Genomic DNA, 20652 nt, shown 5'->3' on the forward strand with positions numbered 1-20652 from the left:
CTGGTTCGCTAGATGTGATTTTTTTATCCCTGTTTTACAGACAGGAAAACTGAACTGTGCGCATCTGCCCCCATTGGAACAATCACCACTTTTTATCTGTTCTATATATTGGGCTTACATGAAAAATTTTGTTTGAATGGAAAGAGCATGGCAGAAAAGGTTTGAAAACCTCTCACCTACACCATGCTATATATAAGTACATAGCTAGATTCTCTTGAGTTTTATCATTTCTGTTTTTAGTAGGAAGTAATTTAAATTCATTGAAGACACAAAGTTTCTAAAATGCAGTTAGTTTCTAAAATATTCTTTAGGGCTTCACCATTTTTGAAATACGTTTTCATTGCACACATTTAAATGGTTTTGATTCAACTAAAATTTAAAATGTATTTGTCTTAGCTTTAAAACTTCTAAAATAAATCTTAGGGACATATAAAGTTATCCCTGTGTTTAAATGGTGCATAATGAATATTATATTGCAAAGAAATTATGTATGTAGGATGGCAAGAGGGACTTGTCATGGTTTTACAGTTCAAATTATAGGAACTAATTGCTTGAGGACAATACAATAACATTAAGAATTGGTAATATTTTACAAATTGAGACTTAATGATTGTAAACTAAAAAATGAATTCATAAATGATGTACACATTTGGTTATATTTAGGCATATATGCTTTGTATTAAATTATGTGTAGTAAGACACATCATTACATTTATCCAGTAATAGCTATTAAATGACTATGTTCTCTTTTCTTAATACTTAAAAAAATTGGGGGTATATGTTATTATTCATTCATTCATTCATTCATTTATTTAAATAATCTCCACACTCAATGTGGGGCTTGAACTCACAACCTCAAGATCAAGAGTTCCATGCTCTACCAACTGAGCCAGCCAGGTGCCCCACCTACGTTCCATTTTTAATTGATGCTAGAGCTTTCTGTATAAATGGTATAGTAATAGCAGAATATGTTGGGGGTGGGGGATTAGCTGAGAGTCAGCTAACATGGGAGAACGCTAACCCACAATATAATTACTTATGTTTCATTAGGGAAGAATGATTAGGTTTCTCTTTTTTGAATAAGATATCCTTTCTGTGAGCAACGAGACATCTAATCTTGATTGCTTAATATGACTTGAGAACTTTGTTTTCGTGTGCTATCTTGTGTTGACATTTTCAACTTCTCAAATAAAATGTGGGTAAACATGGGAGAAGGGAGGGTCAAAAGTTTACAAAATCTAGTTTGTAAATGTTTATCTCAAAATTAAGTTGATTTACATCTCAAATGCTGTCTTGAACTTTCTAGTAAAAATGAGCAATAGATATAGAATTGTTATTTTAAAGATTCACTAGTATTTACTTAGTTTGGTGTTAATATAGCATATAAATTAATCACCATATTACTACCTCTATATTTGCTATTTAAAAAAAGGGAAGATAAAATTATAAGAATGTAATGTATATTTCTAATTTTTTAGTGTGGTAGCGAAATTGCCCTTTTCCCCCCGAAGTTTTCTAGGGTACCTGATTTCCTTCTTCAAATAGTTGCAGTAACCGTATATTCCTATAAATCAGCCTTATACATTTCAACCAAAAAGATGAAGGAAAGAAAAGAAGTGTCCATAAAGTAATCAAGCCATAGCTTTATCTTTAGGAATGTATGTTTACTATTTAAAGTAATGGGTCAGGGGCACCTGGGTGGCTCAGATGGTTACACGTCTGCCTTCGGCTCAGGTCATGGTCTCCGGGTCCTGGGACCCACGTTGGGCTCCTGGCTCAGTGAGGAGTCTGCTTCCCCCCTCCGTCTCCCCCTGCTCATGCTTTCTCTCTTTCTGTATCTCTCTGTCTCAAATGAATAAATAAAATCCTTAAAAAAAAAAAGTAATGGGTCAGTTGGCAAGTCCATGTGATTTGGAGATTTGAATATAATCAGGTCTGGGAAGAGGATGAAATGGAAATACAGAAGAAAGCATTGAAATGTTGCTCATTTGTTACCCAAGACAAAAAAAAAAAAAAAGTAGGAGGTCAGGGTGAAATTGGTAAAAATTATTTGAGACAAAATCAGGGTGGCACATGAATACTTAAGATTGGGGACAAAGTGTGATAGAGATATGTAAGAATATTCTATTTTTTCTTCAGTCTTAGACATTTTTCCTATATTAAAATCTTAAAAATTTATCCATCCAATCTAGTGGAGTGTGAGATATTTTATTTCATTTTAATTTCCATTGTTTAAAGCAACAACTTGGTACTGTAAAAGATAGTTTCTATTGTTTTAAAACATTCCCTGGAATCTGTTTGTGAATACACATGTACATATGTACATACATACATATATATTTGGATGATCACAAAATAAGTATAATTGATTGCCAAAGTTTAAATGAAAAAATAAAATCAGTTATTACTTGTATACACTAAATAAGCTTTATCCTATTATTCCTTTGGGATTGATGGATTTTATTCACAAAAAATGTATGGTTATTTGACGAGAGTAGTATTAAAAATAAAATACCTTCTGTGTCCCTGTTTACTTCCTCAGTGAACGTTGTTGGGTAGCTGGTACATGAATAAATTCTTAGGGCCCTTTATGATTTCCATGGTTTATCTTCTCCGTGGATTCTTTTTGTATACAGGTCCACTATACACCAATATAGTGTTTGTTGCTGTGGTAAAGGTACAATAAATGATTGCTATTATTATTTCAGACCATATCATGCTCCCAGAAATTGAACAAAAGAAACAACCAGTGTCCCTGGGGAAAATTGAGGTTGAGACATACATGCACATAGATAAACACAAAAAAATAGAATATTAAAAATAGGTTAAACACTTAAGAAAAGAATAAGTAGCAGAAATTGAACAGTCTGCTCTAAGTATAGCTGTCTATATTTAGCAGTGTGTATATAGCTTGAGTCTGGATGAAGGGCTTTCTCCAATTAATTTCCTCTCGTAGGTAGTTTTTCCTGACATTTCTGAAATGTAATCAAACTGCCCTTTTAAGGTGGACAAAGGGATATATCAGTTGATTTTTTCCTAAAATTCTCTTTGGGAAACATCAACCAGAAATGTTTGTGATCGGTCATGCTTATGTCCACAAAGCCACCGCATGGACCCATTCTGAACATGAAGGATGGACCACAAAGGACCATACTTCCCACTGGTTAAGCGCTAGACCAAGTCCTCGGAAATGAGTGAGCGTAGGAGCAGTGGCACTAACAAATGCCTTTTGTCTGCCAGGCCGCGGCACCGTGGATTGTATCGTGTCAGGCTTCATCAGCTACCTAATGCAATGTAACTCGGGAGATAAGATAAATCAGACAGATGACACTGTATTAGATTTGAAAGATGAGAAGTCTTCCAAAGCAATTGCAGAGTGTATATTTCAGCGCTGTTGACTTCAGGAGGTTATTGAAGTCAAAAGTCTTTGCAACAAAACCAATCTTTCAAGAGCTGGGTAGCAAGTAAGCAGAATCATGCTTATTCCTTCCAAAGAAAATTACCTAGGAAAAAGTGGAATTCTTCTTGGTATATTTGTTTTACACAGCTGTTGGGTTTAACCTCATTTTTTAGTATATCACCAGCTTAGGTGTCTGCTTTTTTTTTTTTTTTTAATACATCTCAGGTACAAATGTGTATTAAGTAGGAGAGATGGATTTTCCATCTATTGCTAAAAATTCTAAGTGCAAGCACCTACAACTATTTGAAATGAATTTCTTGTATTTGTGACTCCATATCACTAGATGATTATTTTCCTAAATTGTTACCCAAATTTAGAAATTTAACTTTTGTTAAATAGGGTCCTATGATTCCTTTCTTTTTAACATTCTGAAACTTCACATTTTTTTTTTTTAGATATTTAATGGAATGTCATAAAATTAATTTAGGAATTGGGAAATGGAAAAAACTGTTGTAACTGATTGCCCTTTCTTTTGTAGCCCACTGTGTGTGAGCGAGAGCTGTGTGTGTTTGCTTTTCAAACCCTGGGAGTAATGAACGAAGCTGCTGATGAGATAGCAACCGGAGCTCAGGTAGGAGCACACAGTGCTAATTAGTCCTGATTTTGATTTGAAAAATTTATTCTGATCCACTAGTTACCATCAGTCTGCTCTTCTTTTGGACACATTTTTGATAGTTTGACATTAGATTAAAAAGCAAGCTGGCATTTGATTCTTTTTTTTAGCTGGAAACTGAATTTTGCTATCTGTATCTAGTGAGTGTTTTGTCATTTGGCAGTTGCCGAGGGAAGAAATTAAGCCAACTTTCTTGTGTTTGAAAAATAACTGTGATTCTGTCATGGTGAAGTTGAAATATTGAAACCCTTGCACATGCATTATGTAAAATTTATTTGTAAAGTTATAGTGCCATAAAATGGAAGCCAGTTTATTTTTAAAAACTTAGGTGAAAAGATAAAGGGCCGAACATATAAGGAAAAGCATCCAATTTTGCAAGAGCAGTGTTTATGACATAGGAAGAAAAATATAAAAACGAATGAAACAGCTTGGAAGTAGAGAAGCATTCCATGTTTCTGCAAGGAAAAAAATAAATTCTAAAGATGCCAGAATTTACTTCATGAATTCCATCAAAATTTCAATTGCTTTTTTAAAATTTATTTATGGAACCTAACTTCCTAATAAATTTATAAGAAAAAAAATCAGAGAAAACATAAAAAAAAAAGAAAAGAATGTTAATTAAGGGAGGCTAGACCGACCATATACAAAAACATATTATGCAATCCTATATTTTTTAAAAAAATGCAGTCCTGGCAAAGAATAGAATGGCAGATAATCCCCCAAAGAGATCTAATTATAAATATATTTAATAGACTTCAAAGGAAGCATCATGTCACATTGTAAAATTAAAATGATTTAGTAAGTGAGGTGGGAAGAAATGACCTGCAACATGGGGGAGAAAATCAGCTTAGCCCTTTACACTGTGTGTAAAACAAATTCCTAGTGGCTTAAAGAAGAGTTTTGCCATACATACTTTACGTTTTTTACTTGAAAGAATAGTGAATGTTAAGAGCTAAGTATGAGAAAATTTGTTTTGCCTCAAACATAATTGTATAAAAGCACATAAAACTTGAAAAGAAAAACATGAGGACTATAACAGATTAATAGAGGAAATGAACACACGATTCACAAATACAGTTAGTAAAGAAACATAAGAAAATATTCAGCTTTACTAAAATCAACAGGAAGCTAAATGTGAAGAGAATTACCAGTCTGTTACTTACAAAATTTGCAAAGATGGATGGGGGAAAATGACTATAAAACAGACATTCGTTCAACAAGTATCGAATGTCTAGAATTAACAGGCATTACTCCAGATGAAAGTACAGCAGTTAATATAGACTAGCACAGGCCTCGTGGATGTACATACATCCTGTTAACCTAATCATTTCACTGATTACCTAAATGGAGGTACATCCACTTGAAGAAATATTAAGGAAAACAGTTATGATATAATGAATTATAAATGAACAATAATACAAACAGTATAGCATTGATCATATGTAATGTGGAAAAAAAGATTCCATGATTAAATTTCAGAAATATGGCTTAATATCGCCCCTACAGCTAACATGCACATATTTGCATATTAAAGGCTCTCAGAATCCCTGAAACTAAGAAAATAAGTAGCCAGTACTTGGAGGGTTTCTCAAATGTATCTGACCATGGTGGATCTTTTTCCTTTCTTTCCTTTTTTTTTTTTTTGAAATGTGGAAGTTTTTCTCATCAATTGGAACTAATACTGCTCAAAAAAAAAAAAAGATACTTAAATATATGCTGTTTATAGCTATTTGAAGTGCTCGATTCAGCAGCACATACACTAAAACATAGCTATGTAAAAATGATTAAGCTTTACACAGATGTGTGTATGTTTGTGAATATACATACATGTATACATACATGAATAGGTATGTGGGTATATATGTATTATATATTTTATATATTATATATAAAATATATATTTTATATACATTATATATATTTATATATTATATATTATATATATGTATATATATATATAAAATTCTTCAAGTGGTAAAGTTAACATCTGTGCATTTTAGTGGATGTAAATTGTCCCTCAGACGATGTGAAAAGGGAAGGAGTTAGAGCCTGGAACTAAGAAATAATTAGAAGGAAAATGAACATCATGCTAACAGTAGGCTAGATTGACAGAATATTAGGTGCTTTTTCCCCCCGCTTATTATAGATACCTCTCAAAAAATAATGGTTGTTAAAGAGAAGTTAATTTTGGATTTTATAATGATAGTTACAAAACACAATTACTCGATCATATCAATTTAGTGATTCTATCTGAAGCAGAATATTCTTTTCACTACTTTAAAGCAAGTACACAATATTTTGGTTATAATTCTAAAGATTACATGGAAACTGATTCTCTTTCTAGACAGAAAGAAACTGTATCTCAGTAGTCCTGGTGCATCTGTTGACTCCTGCATTTTAAGTGGTTCTCTGAGGTTGCAAGAACCGCCCTTAAAGGGACACTGCAGGAAGCTGGACTGGAATGAGAGTGTCTCAGCAGCTAGGATTCCAAGCCCCCATATACTGTTTCAACCAAAACAGCTCCATTTTATTTATTTGTGTTGAGCTTTCATAAAAGATTTTATTTATTTATTTTTTATTTTTATTTTATTTTTTTTATTATTATGTTATGTTAATCACCATACATTACATCATTAGTTTTTGATGTAGTGTTCCATGATTCATTGTTTACGTATAACACCCAGTGCTCCATGCAGTACATGCCCTCTTTAATACTCATCACCAGGCTAACCGTCCCCCCACCCCCCTCCCCTCTAGAACCCTCAGTTTGTTTGTCTCAGAGTCCATCGTCTCTCATGGTTCATCTCCCCCTCCGATGATTTCCCCCCCTTCGTTCTTCCCTTCCTGCTATCTTCTTCTTCTTTTCTTTTTTCTTTTAACATATAATGTATTATTTGTTTCAGAGGTACAGGTCTGTGATTCAACAGTCTTACACAATTCACAGCGCTCATACAAGATTTTATTTAGAAAAAAAAAGGGATCAATATTGAAATGTTTGAAAGCCATTGATCTTCAATTTTAAATTCACCTATTTTCCAGAATACATTATATATCTGTAGGTCACTCTTGCACTTGCCTTTCTTACTCACCTGGACCTGAATTTTCTCATTTGCAAGTGCTCCAGGGTCTTCCTTACCTGCAAGGGAGGGTTGAGAGTCTTGCTCTACCAGATGGATTGTATATAATGGCCTTTGGAAGCATGTGATTCTATAAACCCACTGACCTTTTCTCGCTCATCAAGTGGCCTAATTCCCATTGTTTGAACTCTGTATTTCTCTATCCTAAGTATCTTAGCCTCCAGATTGCCTCTTCAATTATATTATTCAGTGTAAGAAGAAAGATGTCTGGAACTTGCTGACTATAGCACTCACCATTATGTGCTAAGATCCCATTAACAATCTTTCATTTTGGGGCACCTGGGTGACTCAGTCAGTTAAGCATCAGACTCTTGATCTCAGCTTAGGTCTTGATCTCAGGGTCGTGAGTTCAAGCCCCATGTTGGGCTCCGTTCTGGGCATGGAGCCTACTTAAAGAAAAGGGTGGGGGCACCGGGGTGGCTCAGTCGTTAAACATCTGCCTTTGGCTCAGGTCATGATCCCAGAGTTCTGGGATCGAGCCCCACATCGGTCCCCCTGCTCAGAGGGAAGCCTGCTTCTCCCTCTCCCACTCCCTCCCCCTGCTTGTGTTCCCACTCTCACTGTCTCTCTCTCAGTCAAATAAATAAATAAAATCTTAAAAAAAAAAAAAAAGAATCATTTAAAATGCTGGGAGTGGGGAAATACATGATTTGGGGTAAAAAAAAAAAAGCATAGTCGTTTGTTATGTTTTATTTTTTTAAAGTAGACATTTTACTCCATGGAAAAATTAACGTGGAAATGAATACAAATCCAAACAGTGTTATACAGACCTTTTCTTGTTCAAAAATTCTGCCTGCTAACTTCTGTAACAGATAAATCATAAAATTACAGTGGCTTAAGATGATACACATTTTTACTTCTTGCTCCCACAACTGTCCAGTTAGAATGTTTGTTGGGCAGCTTTCTGTGTGATGATTGAGTTAACTGGACCCATTCCATTGTGTGGCTCTGCTGTCTTAGGTACATGGCATACAGCAGAAGCAGAGATAAAAGCGAAGAAGGTGCACCTGTTTCTTCATCAACTCCACCATTTTCCACTGCTGATCCAGTTCCATTGGTTAAAACTAATCACGCAGCCTTACATAGACAAAAGGGGTGGAAATGTCGCACGCAGAGCAGCTGCCTCCCGTCAATAGCTCTCTACCTGGGAAGCAAGGAGTAGGAGGCTTTGGTGGACAGCATGAGATTTTGCTGTGGTAGTTAACGCTATTTCTTTTAAGTTGGCTTAGAACATCTATTTAGCAGAAATATTCTAATTGAATTCTCTACCCCCTATGTCTATTATTTCATTATAGTTTACTTGACTCCAGTGATGAAATTATTGGCAGAAGAAGGCATATCATTTTTGGTAGTTTTGATTGTTTTGTTGCTTCTGGCACAAGGTGTTTAATAAATATTTGATTGAAAGGGATACATTGTTCAGGTTATTACTATTGTATCTATTTGTATCTTTATTCTTGTGATAAAAAACACGTAACATAAAATTTACTATCTTAACCCTTTTTTAAGCATACAGTTCAGTAGTGTTTAGTATATTCAACTTGTCATGAAACAGATTTCCATTAACTTTTTCACCTTGCAGAACTGAAACTCTATACCCATTAAACAACTCCACTTATGTAGCCCCCTTTCTCCAGCCCTGGTAATCACCATTCTACTTTCTGTTTCTATGAATTTGACTACTTTAAATACCTCTTGGGGGAATCTTACAGTATTTGTCTTTTTGTGGTTTATTTTATACCGGTTTATTTCACTTAGCATAATGTCTTCAGGGTCTATCGATACGATGTTGTAGCATGTGATGGAATTTTCCTTTTTTAGGCTGAATAATTTTTCAAAATTTTCAAAATGTAAAAATACCACATCTTGTTTATCCATTCAACTGTCAATGGACATTTTGGTTGCCTCTGTCTCTTGGCTCTTGTGAATAATGCTGCTGTAAACATGGGTATGCAAATAGGTCTTTAAGACCCTTCTTTGAATTATTGTGGATATATATCCAGAAGTGGGATTGTCACTTCCAGCAGGATCATATGGAAGTTCTATTATTAACTTCTTGAGGGGCTTCCATAGTGTTTTCTGTAGCAGATGCACAAATTTGTAATTCCATCAGCAGTGCACAGAGGCTCCAGTTTCTTCATGTGCTCAACACTTGTTATTTTCTGGTTTTGGTTTTTGTTTTTTGATAGTAGCAATCCTAATGGTTGTGAGGTGATATCTCATTATGGTTTTGATTTGCATTTCTCTGATGATTAATAATGTTGAGCATCTTTTCATGTGCTGTTGGCCATCTATATGTCTTCTTTAATGAATTGCTTATCTGGGTTTTTTGCCCATTTTTAAATCAAATTATTTGATTTCTTCTTGTTGAGTTGTAGGAATTCTTTATATATTCTGGATATTAACCCGCTTTCAGATATCTGATTCGCAAATATTTTCTCCCATCCCATACCATTTCACTCTATTGATTGTGTCCTTTGATGCACCAAAGTTTTTAAGTTTGATGCAGTCCCATTTGTCTATTTTTGCTTTTATTGTTTGTGCTTTGGTGTCAAGCCAAGAAATCATTGCCAAGTCCAATGTCATGAAGTTTTTCCCTCATGTTTTCTTGTGGGAATTTTATAGTTTAAGGTCTTATGTTTAGGTCTTTATTCCATTTTGAGTTAATTTTTGTGTATGGTGTAAGATAAAAGTCCAGCTTCATTTTTTTTTCATATGGATATCCAGTTTTCCCACTGTCATTCATAGAAAAAACTATTCTTTTCCACTGAGTGGTTTTAGTACCCTTATCAAAGATCATTTGACCCTTTATTAAAGCAAAGGGCATGAACTTTTCTAACACTTCATTTGCATACTGACTTGTAATTCCTAAAAATTTTTATAAGATAGTACCAATTCCCTCCCCACCGCCAGAGTTCCAGAAAAGGCTGTTTTATTTTACTGATTATTCTTTTTCAGGAGTTTTTATTTGGATTTTTCTCTTATTGAGAGACCAGAAAATGCCAAAAACAATTTGTGTCTAGGTTAAAGTGCATCTGTCTGGGGTAGAAGGAGTGTAAGTGTGGGTGCAGAAGACAAAAAGGATTTTATTATGTCTTTATTATATATATTGCTTGGAAACCATACACACACACACACACACACACACACACACACACACACACACATATAAATGGTGTAGTGTGTTGGAAACATAGTAGCTCTTTCAGTTCTACTGTTTTCTGAGTGAGTCTTGTGGGGTGTATGTCTGTGTACTTCGGGAAGGGTTTCTTATAGATCATATACCCAATGGCTTGAGTGTTGCTGATTATATTAGGTCACTGGAAGTTCTGGATGCTGTGATTGGGTGGGTGTGTTTTGTGAGAATACACACAACATAGTGAGTGCATGGTCATTAGGTCACAGTGCCCCTCCCATGAACCACAAGAATCAAAAATTGTTTTACTCTTACTCTACATTTTTTAAATGCCTGTCTAAAAGCTTTCTAGAAATATTTTTCTCTATAAAGATTAAGTCCACTGCTTTCCTTATGATGTCCCTTATCTTCACACTGTCGATGTGTCCGTTCGGGCGCCCTCTCTCCATTTAGACAGTGTCCGTTTTCTCGATTGAGAAGCATATTGTTTTGGGAACTGGAGAAGGGGGGCTTTGCTCCTAACTGTTAAGTGACACTGCCCCTTAGTAAATTGTGTTAAGAGGTCACAGAAGAACATAGAAATAAAGCCATCATATTTAGCATACCAAAGGTCATGAATGGCTTGAGGCAGAGAGTAGGAAGAAGTAAGATGATGTCAGGAGCTTTACTGTTCTTGGAACACGTCAGACTCATCTCCTGAATTTGCAGTTCCATCACCTGGAATAGTTTCTCCCAGAGCTCTATCTCGTTCTCTGTCTTCACTCTGGTCTCTGTTGAAGTATCACCACCTTCCTAGCCACTCTGAAACAGCACTCCCTATTGCCTTAGTCTCTAACACCTGCTTAAACTTTACAGCATTCAACACTACCAGAAATGTATCTGAGCATATATTTAACTGATTATTTGGTTATGCATCTTCTCCATTAGAATGTAAATTCCATGAAAGAGAGGACCTGTCTTTCTTGTGCATGTCTGCCATAGAACCTAGAGCAATGTGAGAGCATAGTAGAGAGTTGATGACAAAGAGATACTAGGACGTTATCGGAAGCAACACATGTCAGTCATTTGAAGTTAATGGTCAGGTTTGGTCAACTGTGGTCTGAAGCCTCAAAGTTGATAGCAGTTTTGAGATTTTCCTACTTAACTTCCGCAACCACGAGCGGGAGGAGCAATGGCAAAGCACGCGCTGAATCGCGAAGGATGCTAACTCTCTTATGTATGTGTTTCAAGGTGGTAGATCTACTAGTATCCATGTGTAGGTCTGCACTGGAATCTCCTAGAAAAGTTGTCATTTTCGAGCCATATCCTTCTGTGGTGGATCCTAATGATCCTCAGATGCTGGCCTTCAACCCCAGGGTGAGTACTTCTCCTCATACGCCCCTCCCGCCCCCTGTAACAGCAGCTGAGATTTTAGAGCTGCCAGCTTCCCTCTTTCCGTCTAACTCACTCCCTCATCAGGCCCATCTCTGACCTGTGGTGGACTCTATCCATTTAATAAATACCATTCTTTTCCCACAAACTCTATTTACTGCCTCCTTCAGTCTTTCCCATATCCTATTATTTCCCCTGTCCTTTCATCTTTTAAAATCACTTTCAGAACTTCATCTTTATGAAACTAGACCCATTTCATCCTCTCAAATTGCAATCTTTACACATCCCATCTGCATGAAAGGCAGGTAAATAGCAGTAATAAACTGGGTAGTAATGGTTGATATGATTAATTTCATTATATAGTTTTGAGAGTCTAGCTTAATGTAACCTCATCGTAATTTTAAGGGTTGTGGGTAAAAGGACTGATTTTTGCTTTCTTTTGTATTTTTACTTAATCATCCCTTGCCTTTTCCCTAGTTACCTGAAGATTAGTGAAAGTTTAGTCCATATTGTCGATCAACTGGCATTCCTTGAGAAAACAGTTTTATAAATATTTGTGGAGATGAGGCAGAATCCTTCTGAAATAGCAAAATTTTCAAATTGCATGAGAGCTAAAATTGCCTTAGTTTCTCTTACTATTCATCTTGAAATCATTTTGTAGACACAATGGCTATATAAAATGTCCTTGGAAAAGCTTTCCTTCCTTCATAAGTGGCAAGAGTACACATAGTTAGAGTATACTTAAAGATGAATTTCAGGGGCGCCTGGGTGGCTCAGTCGTTAAGCATCTGCCTTTGGCTCAGGTCATCTCAGGGTCCAGGGATCAAGCCCCACGTCGGGCTCCCTGCTCCGCGGGAAGCCTGCTTCTCCCTCTCCCACTCCCCCTGCTTGTGTTCCCTCTCTCGCTATGTCTCTCTGTCAAATAAATAAAATCTTAAAAAAACCAAAAAAGATGAATTATCAGTTAAGTGTGTGGTGTCATTGATACACTCACTAGTCATACTCTTTTGGTAACAATCTTTCAATCAAAAGAAAATAAAAGCAAAATGATATTGTAAGACTTAAAGTGGATTTTTGTATTTTAGAAGGATTCTGTTCTTACTTTATTCATCATGGCTTAATCTTTTTGGTGACACAAAGAATCAAGAGCACAATATCTTTTTTATATTTATAGTTCTCCCCCTATAGACTAAACATGATTTTATGTACTTATATTAGGATTGGCATTGTTTTCTTTTTTCTTCCCTCTAACTCAGTTATATATCCTACATCCTAGAATCATCTTATTAAAGCCTTCCCTTTTATGGACACAACCCAGTCACTGCTTTCAAATCGACTCTGATGGGAAATCCACGTACAGGGAAAATATGTTTCTCCAGTAACACATAGGCTTGCAAAGGCTTATAGTGAATACTGTTTTTTTTTTCCATTCAAACAGAAGAAGAACTATGATCGAGTAATGAAAGCACTGGATAGCATAACTTCTATTAGAGAAATGACACAAGTAAGTGTATCATCTTGTGGTCTTGTACAGTTCAGTTTTGCTTGAGTGAAATCATATTTTAAAAATGTCTGAGAGTACTGGCAATGTAGTGAAATGTAGATTTTTCCATTAGATGGGAGTATAATTAAAATATGTCAAAAATTAAAATTGTGTTGTACTAGGATGTTTTGATTAAATTACATCAGTGTACTGGTGGACTACCACTTTGACTTTTGGAGGGTAATTGAATGATTATAATCCTGATGATTTCTCCAACAATTGGCGTGTGTGGTGGTGTGTCAGAATATCTTAAAGCAAAGGTTAAATCTGGTACCATCTTTCTAGACTGTCCATTTTAATTAATGGTAGTAATTTTAACACACTATTTTAATGTCAAAATAAAAACAAATATTCTATCAAATAGAATCTCAGAACAACTTTGGAGGACACTAGCCTCCCCGAGAGTATGAGTTTATATTTTTAGCCCTTTAGGGAGGCTTGGTGAGGTGTTTGATGAGCAAGGATTGCGGTTTATTATGAAAGTCTAACATATCACTGGGCTATAGTCCAGCTCTTCGCAAAGCACATGCTATTGGATTTTTGAGGCCTTTCCACTGCCAAAGATTTGGAGAGAGGCTTAAAACTCATCATGATAAGTAGAAATTAATAATCCATAATTGACAACAACACACATTATGGGTTTGGTTTACATATGTATGGCATTTCAAGGCTTGCACTGCCCTAGACACCCTGGAGGCTTATCCTGAGTATTACCCTGGGTCCTTTCTGTCTTTGGGGAAAGAGTATTGGATTCCTTCAGTTTTGAGGCCCGCAAAGCTTCTCTGTCACTCCTCCCTTCACCCCTGCCATCACCTCTACTGTATTTGAAAATGTGCTCCCAGAGTACCTTTTTACATTCCCAAATTTGAGTTTTGAGTCTTTTGATAGTTATTTATTCCATGTAGTCAAATATTCATCCACTTGTTCAACAAATAATGTGTGTCAGACAATTTAAACGAAGAGATCCTTAGTTCACAAGTTATATCATTTGCTTAAAAACCATCATCCTTGCTCGTTGTTTTTTTATGCCCATACTCTTCTCTATTACCTGAATTCCTCTTCAAACAAATACTATTATTTGTATAAGGAAAAGAAAACAATGAAATACATTTCCACTTAGGGGGAAAAACGAACCTATTCCAATGGCTTACACAAAGTTAAGTAAATATTTTTAGTCACCAAAGACTTTGGTGATAATAGGGTATTTATCATACTATATACCCTAGACCCAGATCATTCTCGGATAAAAATAGCTACAAAATTCTGACTCTGGGATCAGCCCTCTGCCAAAATTTTCTTCCGTTATTCTGGGTCATGTGTAAGCTATTTTAATAGAAGGCAGTGGAGACGATGTCAGCCTAGGAAGTCAAAGGCGTGTGTTGTATAATTTGCTCATCAATGATGCGGCCTGTGACCTTGGGCAAGTTGCTTAATTGCTTGACGCTTAGCTTCTTCACTGTCAAGATGGTAAATAGTAACACTGCACCCCCTTCCAGTCTGCACTCCACAGGGATGCTGCCAGGTTTTATTGCGTCAAATCCTTTACACCTCTCCAAATAAATATAACATTATACTGTCCTATTTTCTAGAAGGTACTGCCCTATAGATAGACACAAGTTATCACAGACAGATTGCCTTTTGTTCTATGAAAAGGTTAATTGTCTGGATAAATTCCACTAAATACTTTGAAAAGAAGGGCTCTTCTTATGCAGGTTTTGTCCAGTTTTCTCTGCACCTAAGTCAGTACCTTCAGATATGAGCCTGAGAAGTAGCTCTTACGAGTTTTGCTTTAATGTTTGTTAAAAGTTAAAAAGAGTCATCGTCAAAAAGAGACAGCACCTGACACTTGTTAAAGGTGGCGAGAGAGATTTAATTCGAGGACTGCAGCGGGGGAGAGGGACTTGCAGTGTGAGTGAGGTCACCTCCGAGGAAGACAGAAGTGACTGAGTTTTTTAAAGGGAGAGCAGAGAGGGAACAAAAGGGGGCTACGGAGAAGTGGAAATAGGGGGCTGTGGGGAAGCAGGAAATTACAGCAGGGGGATGAGTAGAGAATTACAGGAAGGCTAGCAGTGTGGGTGGGTACGAGGTAGGTACCTTTTGTGGTTGGGCAGCATCATGTTTTCTTGAGCAGAGACTCAGCTGGGGGCCTGGGATCACCTTTAGACATGGCCTAGTGTGTGGGAGCCAGGCTAAAACTTGATGAAGCCTCTGGAGCAAAATGTTTGGGCAAGCCCATTGGGCCACATGGAAGTTCAGAGTTCACAGCACCTTGTAGGGGGGTGGGGGGGGGGACAATGAGGGTAATTGTTGCTGCGACCATGTCACGGCCACAGAGCTTCGGGTTTAACTAGATGAGACATACCTGTTCAACCTGATTTTCCTTTTGCATAAGGGAAAAAGGGAAAAAGGAATTTTTAAGAAAAATCAAGAAGTATAATGACTTTTTTTTTCAGGCACCATATCTGGAAATCAAGAAGCAGATGGATAAACAAGACCCCCTTGCTCATCCCCTACTGCAATGGTATAAAATTTTAGTTTTCCTCTTAATGAAAACAGCATCATTTTCTACTGCCTGCTTTAAGGGGGAAAAAAAGGCCTATTTTACAAGACCTGCAATGCTACAGTTCCGCAAGCCTATGAGGCCCGGTGATTTTACAGAGTCCTTAATGACTCTCATTTTAATTAAAACTTGTGTATCACAAGGGGAAGAAAATGCTGTCCTATGCACTACACAGATAGATGATGTATTTGACAGCAGTTTGTCTATAGTTTAAAAAAAAAATGTGATTAGCTGAATTACATGGTGAAGCCGTTTGGGTTCATTTAATTTTCTAGTTAACTGAGGACTCAGTGACAAAACTCAGTTTCAAACGTTTATTGAAAATCTTTCTAAAATGTCATAGTGTATGGTTCACTTCCTTAACAAGAACAGTATGAATTTGATGAACTCTTTGTTTGACGGCTGCAGATGATGCTCTGTTCAGAGTGAGCCTGGTGAGGGGTATAGCTTGAGTCCGGCATAGAGCCTAGGAAGGCTGACTGAGAATAGAAGAGCAGGTTGAGAACCCCGTTCCTACCACACCTGCTTCAAAGCCTTTGCCCTCTGGTTTCTAACTTGCAAAATGAAAACAATAGTATCCCTACTCCCCATACCTCTAACGGTTTTATGCACATGTCTCTTTGAAATCACTGAAAACTTAAAAGACTATGGAATTCACCAAGATTATAAATGCAATAATACAAATGTAAAGGTGATAAGAGATTGGTCTGAATGAGATTTAATCTAGCTACAACCAGGAAGTTTTTAAAAAATTATGGAAAGATGGGCAAAGGAGAAAGAATGATTCTGGTTACTTAACTCTCACTTAGGATTTTACAATAAACATTCAGTCTAATAAAACTTTAAAAATTAGATTTGGAAGTCTTCCTTCTTTGTATCTGTAATGCTCTATTATTAAAATTCTGTTTGAGTAGAATAACACAAGGTTTTCATTGTAATTTTTTACATTCTCACATGAAATCATATTCACAATGAAGGTAAAAACCTCAAATATCTAGTCTCTTCCCCCCCACCCCTACCCCCAGTAGTCAACCTGATTGTTAACTTTTAATTATTTGTGATCATTTCCTTCAGCTTGTTAGTCACTCTTCTTTCAAGGAGAAGAAAATTTCCCAAAATGTTTTTTTAGAGTTTTCCCTAGTTACTATTTTCTGTTCTGAAAAACATAAAAATAATTAGTTCTTTCAGATACCTGAATGTAATTTTTTTCAACCTCAGTGTCTAAATATGGTGAATAACAGTTTGTGTATATACCACTGTATGTATATCAGCACAAACGTCCTCAAATATTTTAAGAAAGAAAAAGATCTTCACAGAAACTCATTCTTAATTAGACAGTGTAGGGAAGAACCAAGGAAGCAGATGTATGAATCAGCTTTGCATCTAGGGGATCATCCTTTGAAAGTATGCTTAGAAATGTTCATTTTGCCGGTATCTGAGGTTGTAATTATTAAAAATCATCATCTCTCAGGTTTTAAGGAACTACTTCTTCGTTCTCAGATTAAAATATTATCCTTTTCTTTCCATAAGCTCTTTAAATTGTTTCAGGAACCAAAGCAAAGTGATGTAATTAAGTAAAATGCTTACTCAATTTAGTTAATGTCACAGCAAATGTAAGTTCCGATCACTTACCAACTAAGGGAAAAAAAAAAAACGTAAAATATATTTGGCATATATTTGTGACTGATGGACTATTTTAATTAATTTCAGGGTTATTTCAAGTAATAGGTCACATATTGTGAAACTGCCAGTTAACAGGGTAAGTTGTTTTTTCACATATACATACAGAAATGGGAAGCGTCCTGACTGGTTGGGAGAAGTGACCCCTGTGATTTTTAGGCATCCTCTCCAGGAAATTGAAGTAATCTCAGGTTAGGCCTAACTCTTCAGTTTGAAATTACCGTATGTACACCAGCTCTGAGTTTTCCCAAGAAAGCAAATTCAAATTCAGGCTGCTGCCCTGACCTTTTAAGTAAGTAGAAGGGTCAGTATGAAATCATTTAGTTATTCCACAAGTGATAGCAAGAATCTGGATATTGACCAGAAGAAGGTAATGTGCTTTTTTAGCATTGTCAGTTTCTTGTGGGCACAGCCCCACTTTCCCAAAGCGGAGAAGATGCTGCCTTCTTGGCTTAATACGCTTACAGAATAAAGGAAGAAGCTGATGGACTCTGATTTCAGTTCTGATCGAAAACAAAGAAGAGCAGTATCCGAACTCTCAGCTCTCCTGTCTGTGAATCTCTAAACTGCGAGATTTCCTTTATTTTGTACTCCTATATAAGTATATTCCTAAGTGAAAGGGCAGCAATTAGAAAATTTTGTCAAGCAACTAATTCAAAAGATTGTTTTAATTTCTTTCCATGAACAAAGGGGGAACTGTATTTGAATGTAGGCAATTTACAGTTTTATAAATGTATGCAAATAAAGCGTGATGATGATAATTTTTGCAATTTTAAAATCTTGAACTAACTTTTCTTTTCTCCTTAGCCAACTCAGATATTTCCCCAGTTGAATAACGAGTGTATACTTAGGGAATTCAATAATAAAAGCTTTAAAAAGAAACATAATTAAGAAGGCAGATCTGCTTGGACATGATTACAGAATGTATTCCGAAGCTAAATATAAATGACTTTGGATTGTCTGTCTCCTATTCCTTTTCCATTAGCCTAAAAAATTACCCATCATATCAGCAACTCCATATGATTTATCATTTATGCAGGGTTTTTTTTTTTTTTTTAATGAATGGTCCTGTTAATGTAAGTTAGTATGGCTTGAATCTCGATTAATTCTTAAACGAGTAAAATTTGAAATTGTCATCAGTCTGATTATATGTTAATTTTGACATGTTTTCATTTGTCATTATTTTAAATGGCAGCAACTGAAGTTTATGCACACTCCACATCAATTCCTTCTTCTCAGCAGTCCACCAGCCAAAGAATCTAATTTTAGAGCTGCTAAAAAACTCTTTGGAAGCACCTTTGCATTTCAGTGAGTATGGCTTCCTGTTGATGGGGGTATGTCTTCCCCTCGATCTTCCAGAAGTGTGTGGGGAGGAAAACATTCTTTTAGTAGTTGGCTATTAGTCCTGAACAGTCCACTGCCTGATACTTGATTTGGAAATTCAAGACTTTCAGAGGGTACATGACTGATTATACTAGAATCTAGATTATTAATGTTTGGTTTTGCTTTGTCCTTCCCCTCCTCTGTGCTTTAGTGGCTCACACATTGAAAACTGGCACTCTATCCTGAGGAATGGTCTGGTTGTTGCTTCTAATACTAGACTGCAGGTAAATTTTCTGAATGCTTTAACAAGACCATATATTCTTTAGTGTTAGAGTTCAGTAAGCAATCCTGGTGCTTTTTTATTACATGAAAAAGGGGAAGCAAGTGGGCTTTAAAAATTACATAGAATTTCTAAAAGGCGTAAGTAATGTTCATAAAATAACTGAAGCAGAATTGACCAGTACACCATATAGGGATGAAAAGAAAAAGAAATTGAATTCCCTATGAGAAAACAGTAAAATCACTTTGAACTTCAGTAGAATAAAATTATCATGCAGAAAGTAAAACCATATAAGCATTCTGTCTGATAATTCAACACAGATTTCTTGAGCACTGCCCCAGTGTGGATACTTTAGGATAAGGAAAGGTAAGGCCAAGAATCAGCAAGAGGGAGATTGGACACCAAAGAGCCATCTGCTGCCTGTTTCACGGTCTCCGTGGCAGCGCTGGGAGTTAGCGGGGTATCGTGGATATAGGGCTCATCTTTATTTATGCCCGTCGCCTCCAACACCCCACTTCACTCTCATTCAGCTAATTTTCATCTGACGATGGAAAGAGGTCAGAAAATGAGATGCTCAATCCTGTCGCGTGTGCTGGATCTCACACTCCCAATGACAGTTGAGATGATACAGTTAAATGTAAATGTCCATAAACACGCACTTACTGAATTAGCATTCAGTTCATACTAAATAAGGTACAGTGGCCCTAGAACATGGAAATAATGAGAGAGAATTTTAATTGTTCTGAGTAGTTTCTTAGACCAGTTGAAGAGTTTCTGCTAATGAAACTGTTAACCTAAAAGGAGATAGGAATGGGATGACAGTGTTGCATAATGAAAATCTAAATAGGCTACTTTGTTAATATACTAGCATGTGCGTCCTCATCAAAACTCTGTCGTGTATAATTCAGCCTGTTCTGTTTTCAATATTTTGGAGTCATTAACATAAAAACCTATTATAGTACTTGATAATAAGTGACTGTCTTTGTCATAGGTCGGGTGGAAAACCTTTATCAAGGATTTTTTCTCTGGCTATCACTTTTCATGTATCAACTCACTGAATGTTGAAGACAAGGATGATAATAGTACTATTTTCACATTAGACTTTAGGAAAGAGCCTTACCGTTTTCTAAGAGTTAATCCTCCCAACATGAGACTGATTCCTTTCTTTTGTAAAATATTAACCTTTGAAACCATTGACTGTCTACTTTCTCTCCCACCTGTTCCCCTTTTAGCTCCACGGTGCAATGTATGGGAGTGGAATCTATCTTAGTCCAATGTCAAGCATATCTTTTGGTTACTCAGGTAAGCTCGTGTTTCATTTCTAACCTCAAGTGTGTGAGGTTTTGACTTTTTTATTGTATATCAGGTGACTGAAGCTTATTTGATATATTTGCATTTAATTCATTTGATTCATGTCAGAAGCGAAAACAAAGCTCACATGTCAGGACGAATTTACCCTAGTATATAGAAATTACCCTAGTATATAAAGTGGAATATGTGGTTTTTTTCAATTTCAAAATTAATTTCCATTTTGTTCAGTAGTTTCTAC

At 36.1% G+C, this 20652-nt stretch overlaps 1 protein-coding gene across 6 annotated transcripts in view; it reads left to right on the forward strand.

Annotated features, from left to right (window-relative positions):
• Window positions 1-20652, forward strand: part of PARP8 (poly(ADP-ribose) polymerase family member 8) — a 171565-nt gene that overhangs the window by 134476 nt on the left and 16437 nt on the right. For all 6 annotated transcript variants that reach the window (XR_013445540.1, XM_036111782.2, XM_036111779.2 and 3 more), the window contains 8 exons: window positions 3939-4031; window positions 11577-11702; window positions 13156-13221; window positions 15714-15781; window positions 17531-17579; window positions 18696-18808; window positions 19035-19107; window positions 20336-20405. Coding sequence is in view for 5 of the 6 variants with exons in the window: in XM_036111782.2 (XP_035967675.1) it covers window positions 3939-4031; window positions 11577-11702; window positions 13156-13221; window positions 15714-15781; window positions 17531-17579; window positions 18696-18808; window positions 19035-19107; window positions 20336-20405 (658 nt within the window). In the remaining variant the exon portion in view is untranslated. The remainder of the gene's footprint in view (window positions 1-3938; window positions 4032-11576; window positions 11703-13155; window positions 13222-15713; window positions 15782-17530; window positions 17580-18695; window positions 18809-19034; window positions 19108-20335; window positions 20406-20652) is intronic.

This window comes from Halichoerus grypus, chromosome 2, assembly GCF_964656455.1.
Source record: "Halichoerus grypus chromosome 2, mHalGry1.hap1.1, whole genome shotgun sequence".
NCBI lineage: Eukaryota > Metazoa > Chordata > Mammalia > Carnivora > Phocidae > Halichoerus > Halichoerus grypus.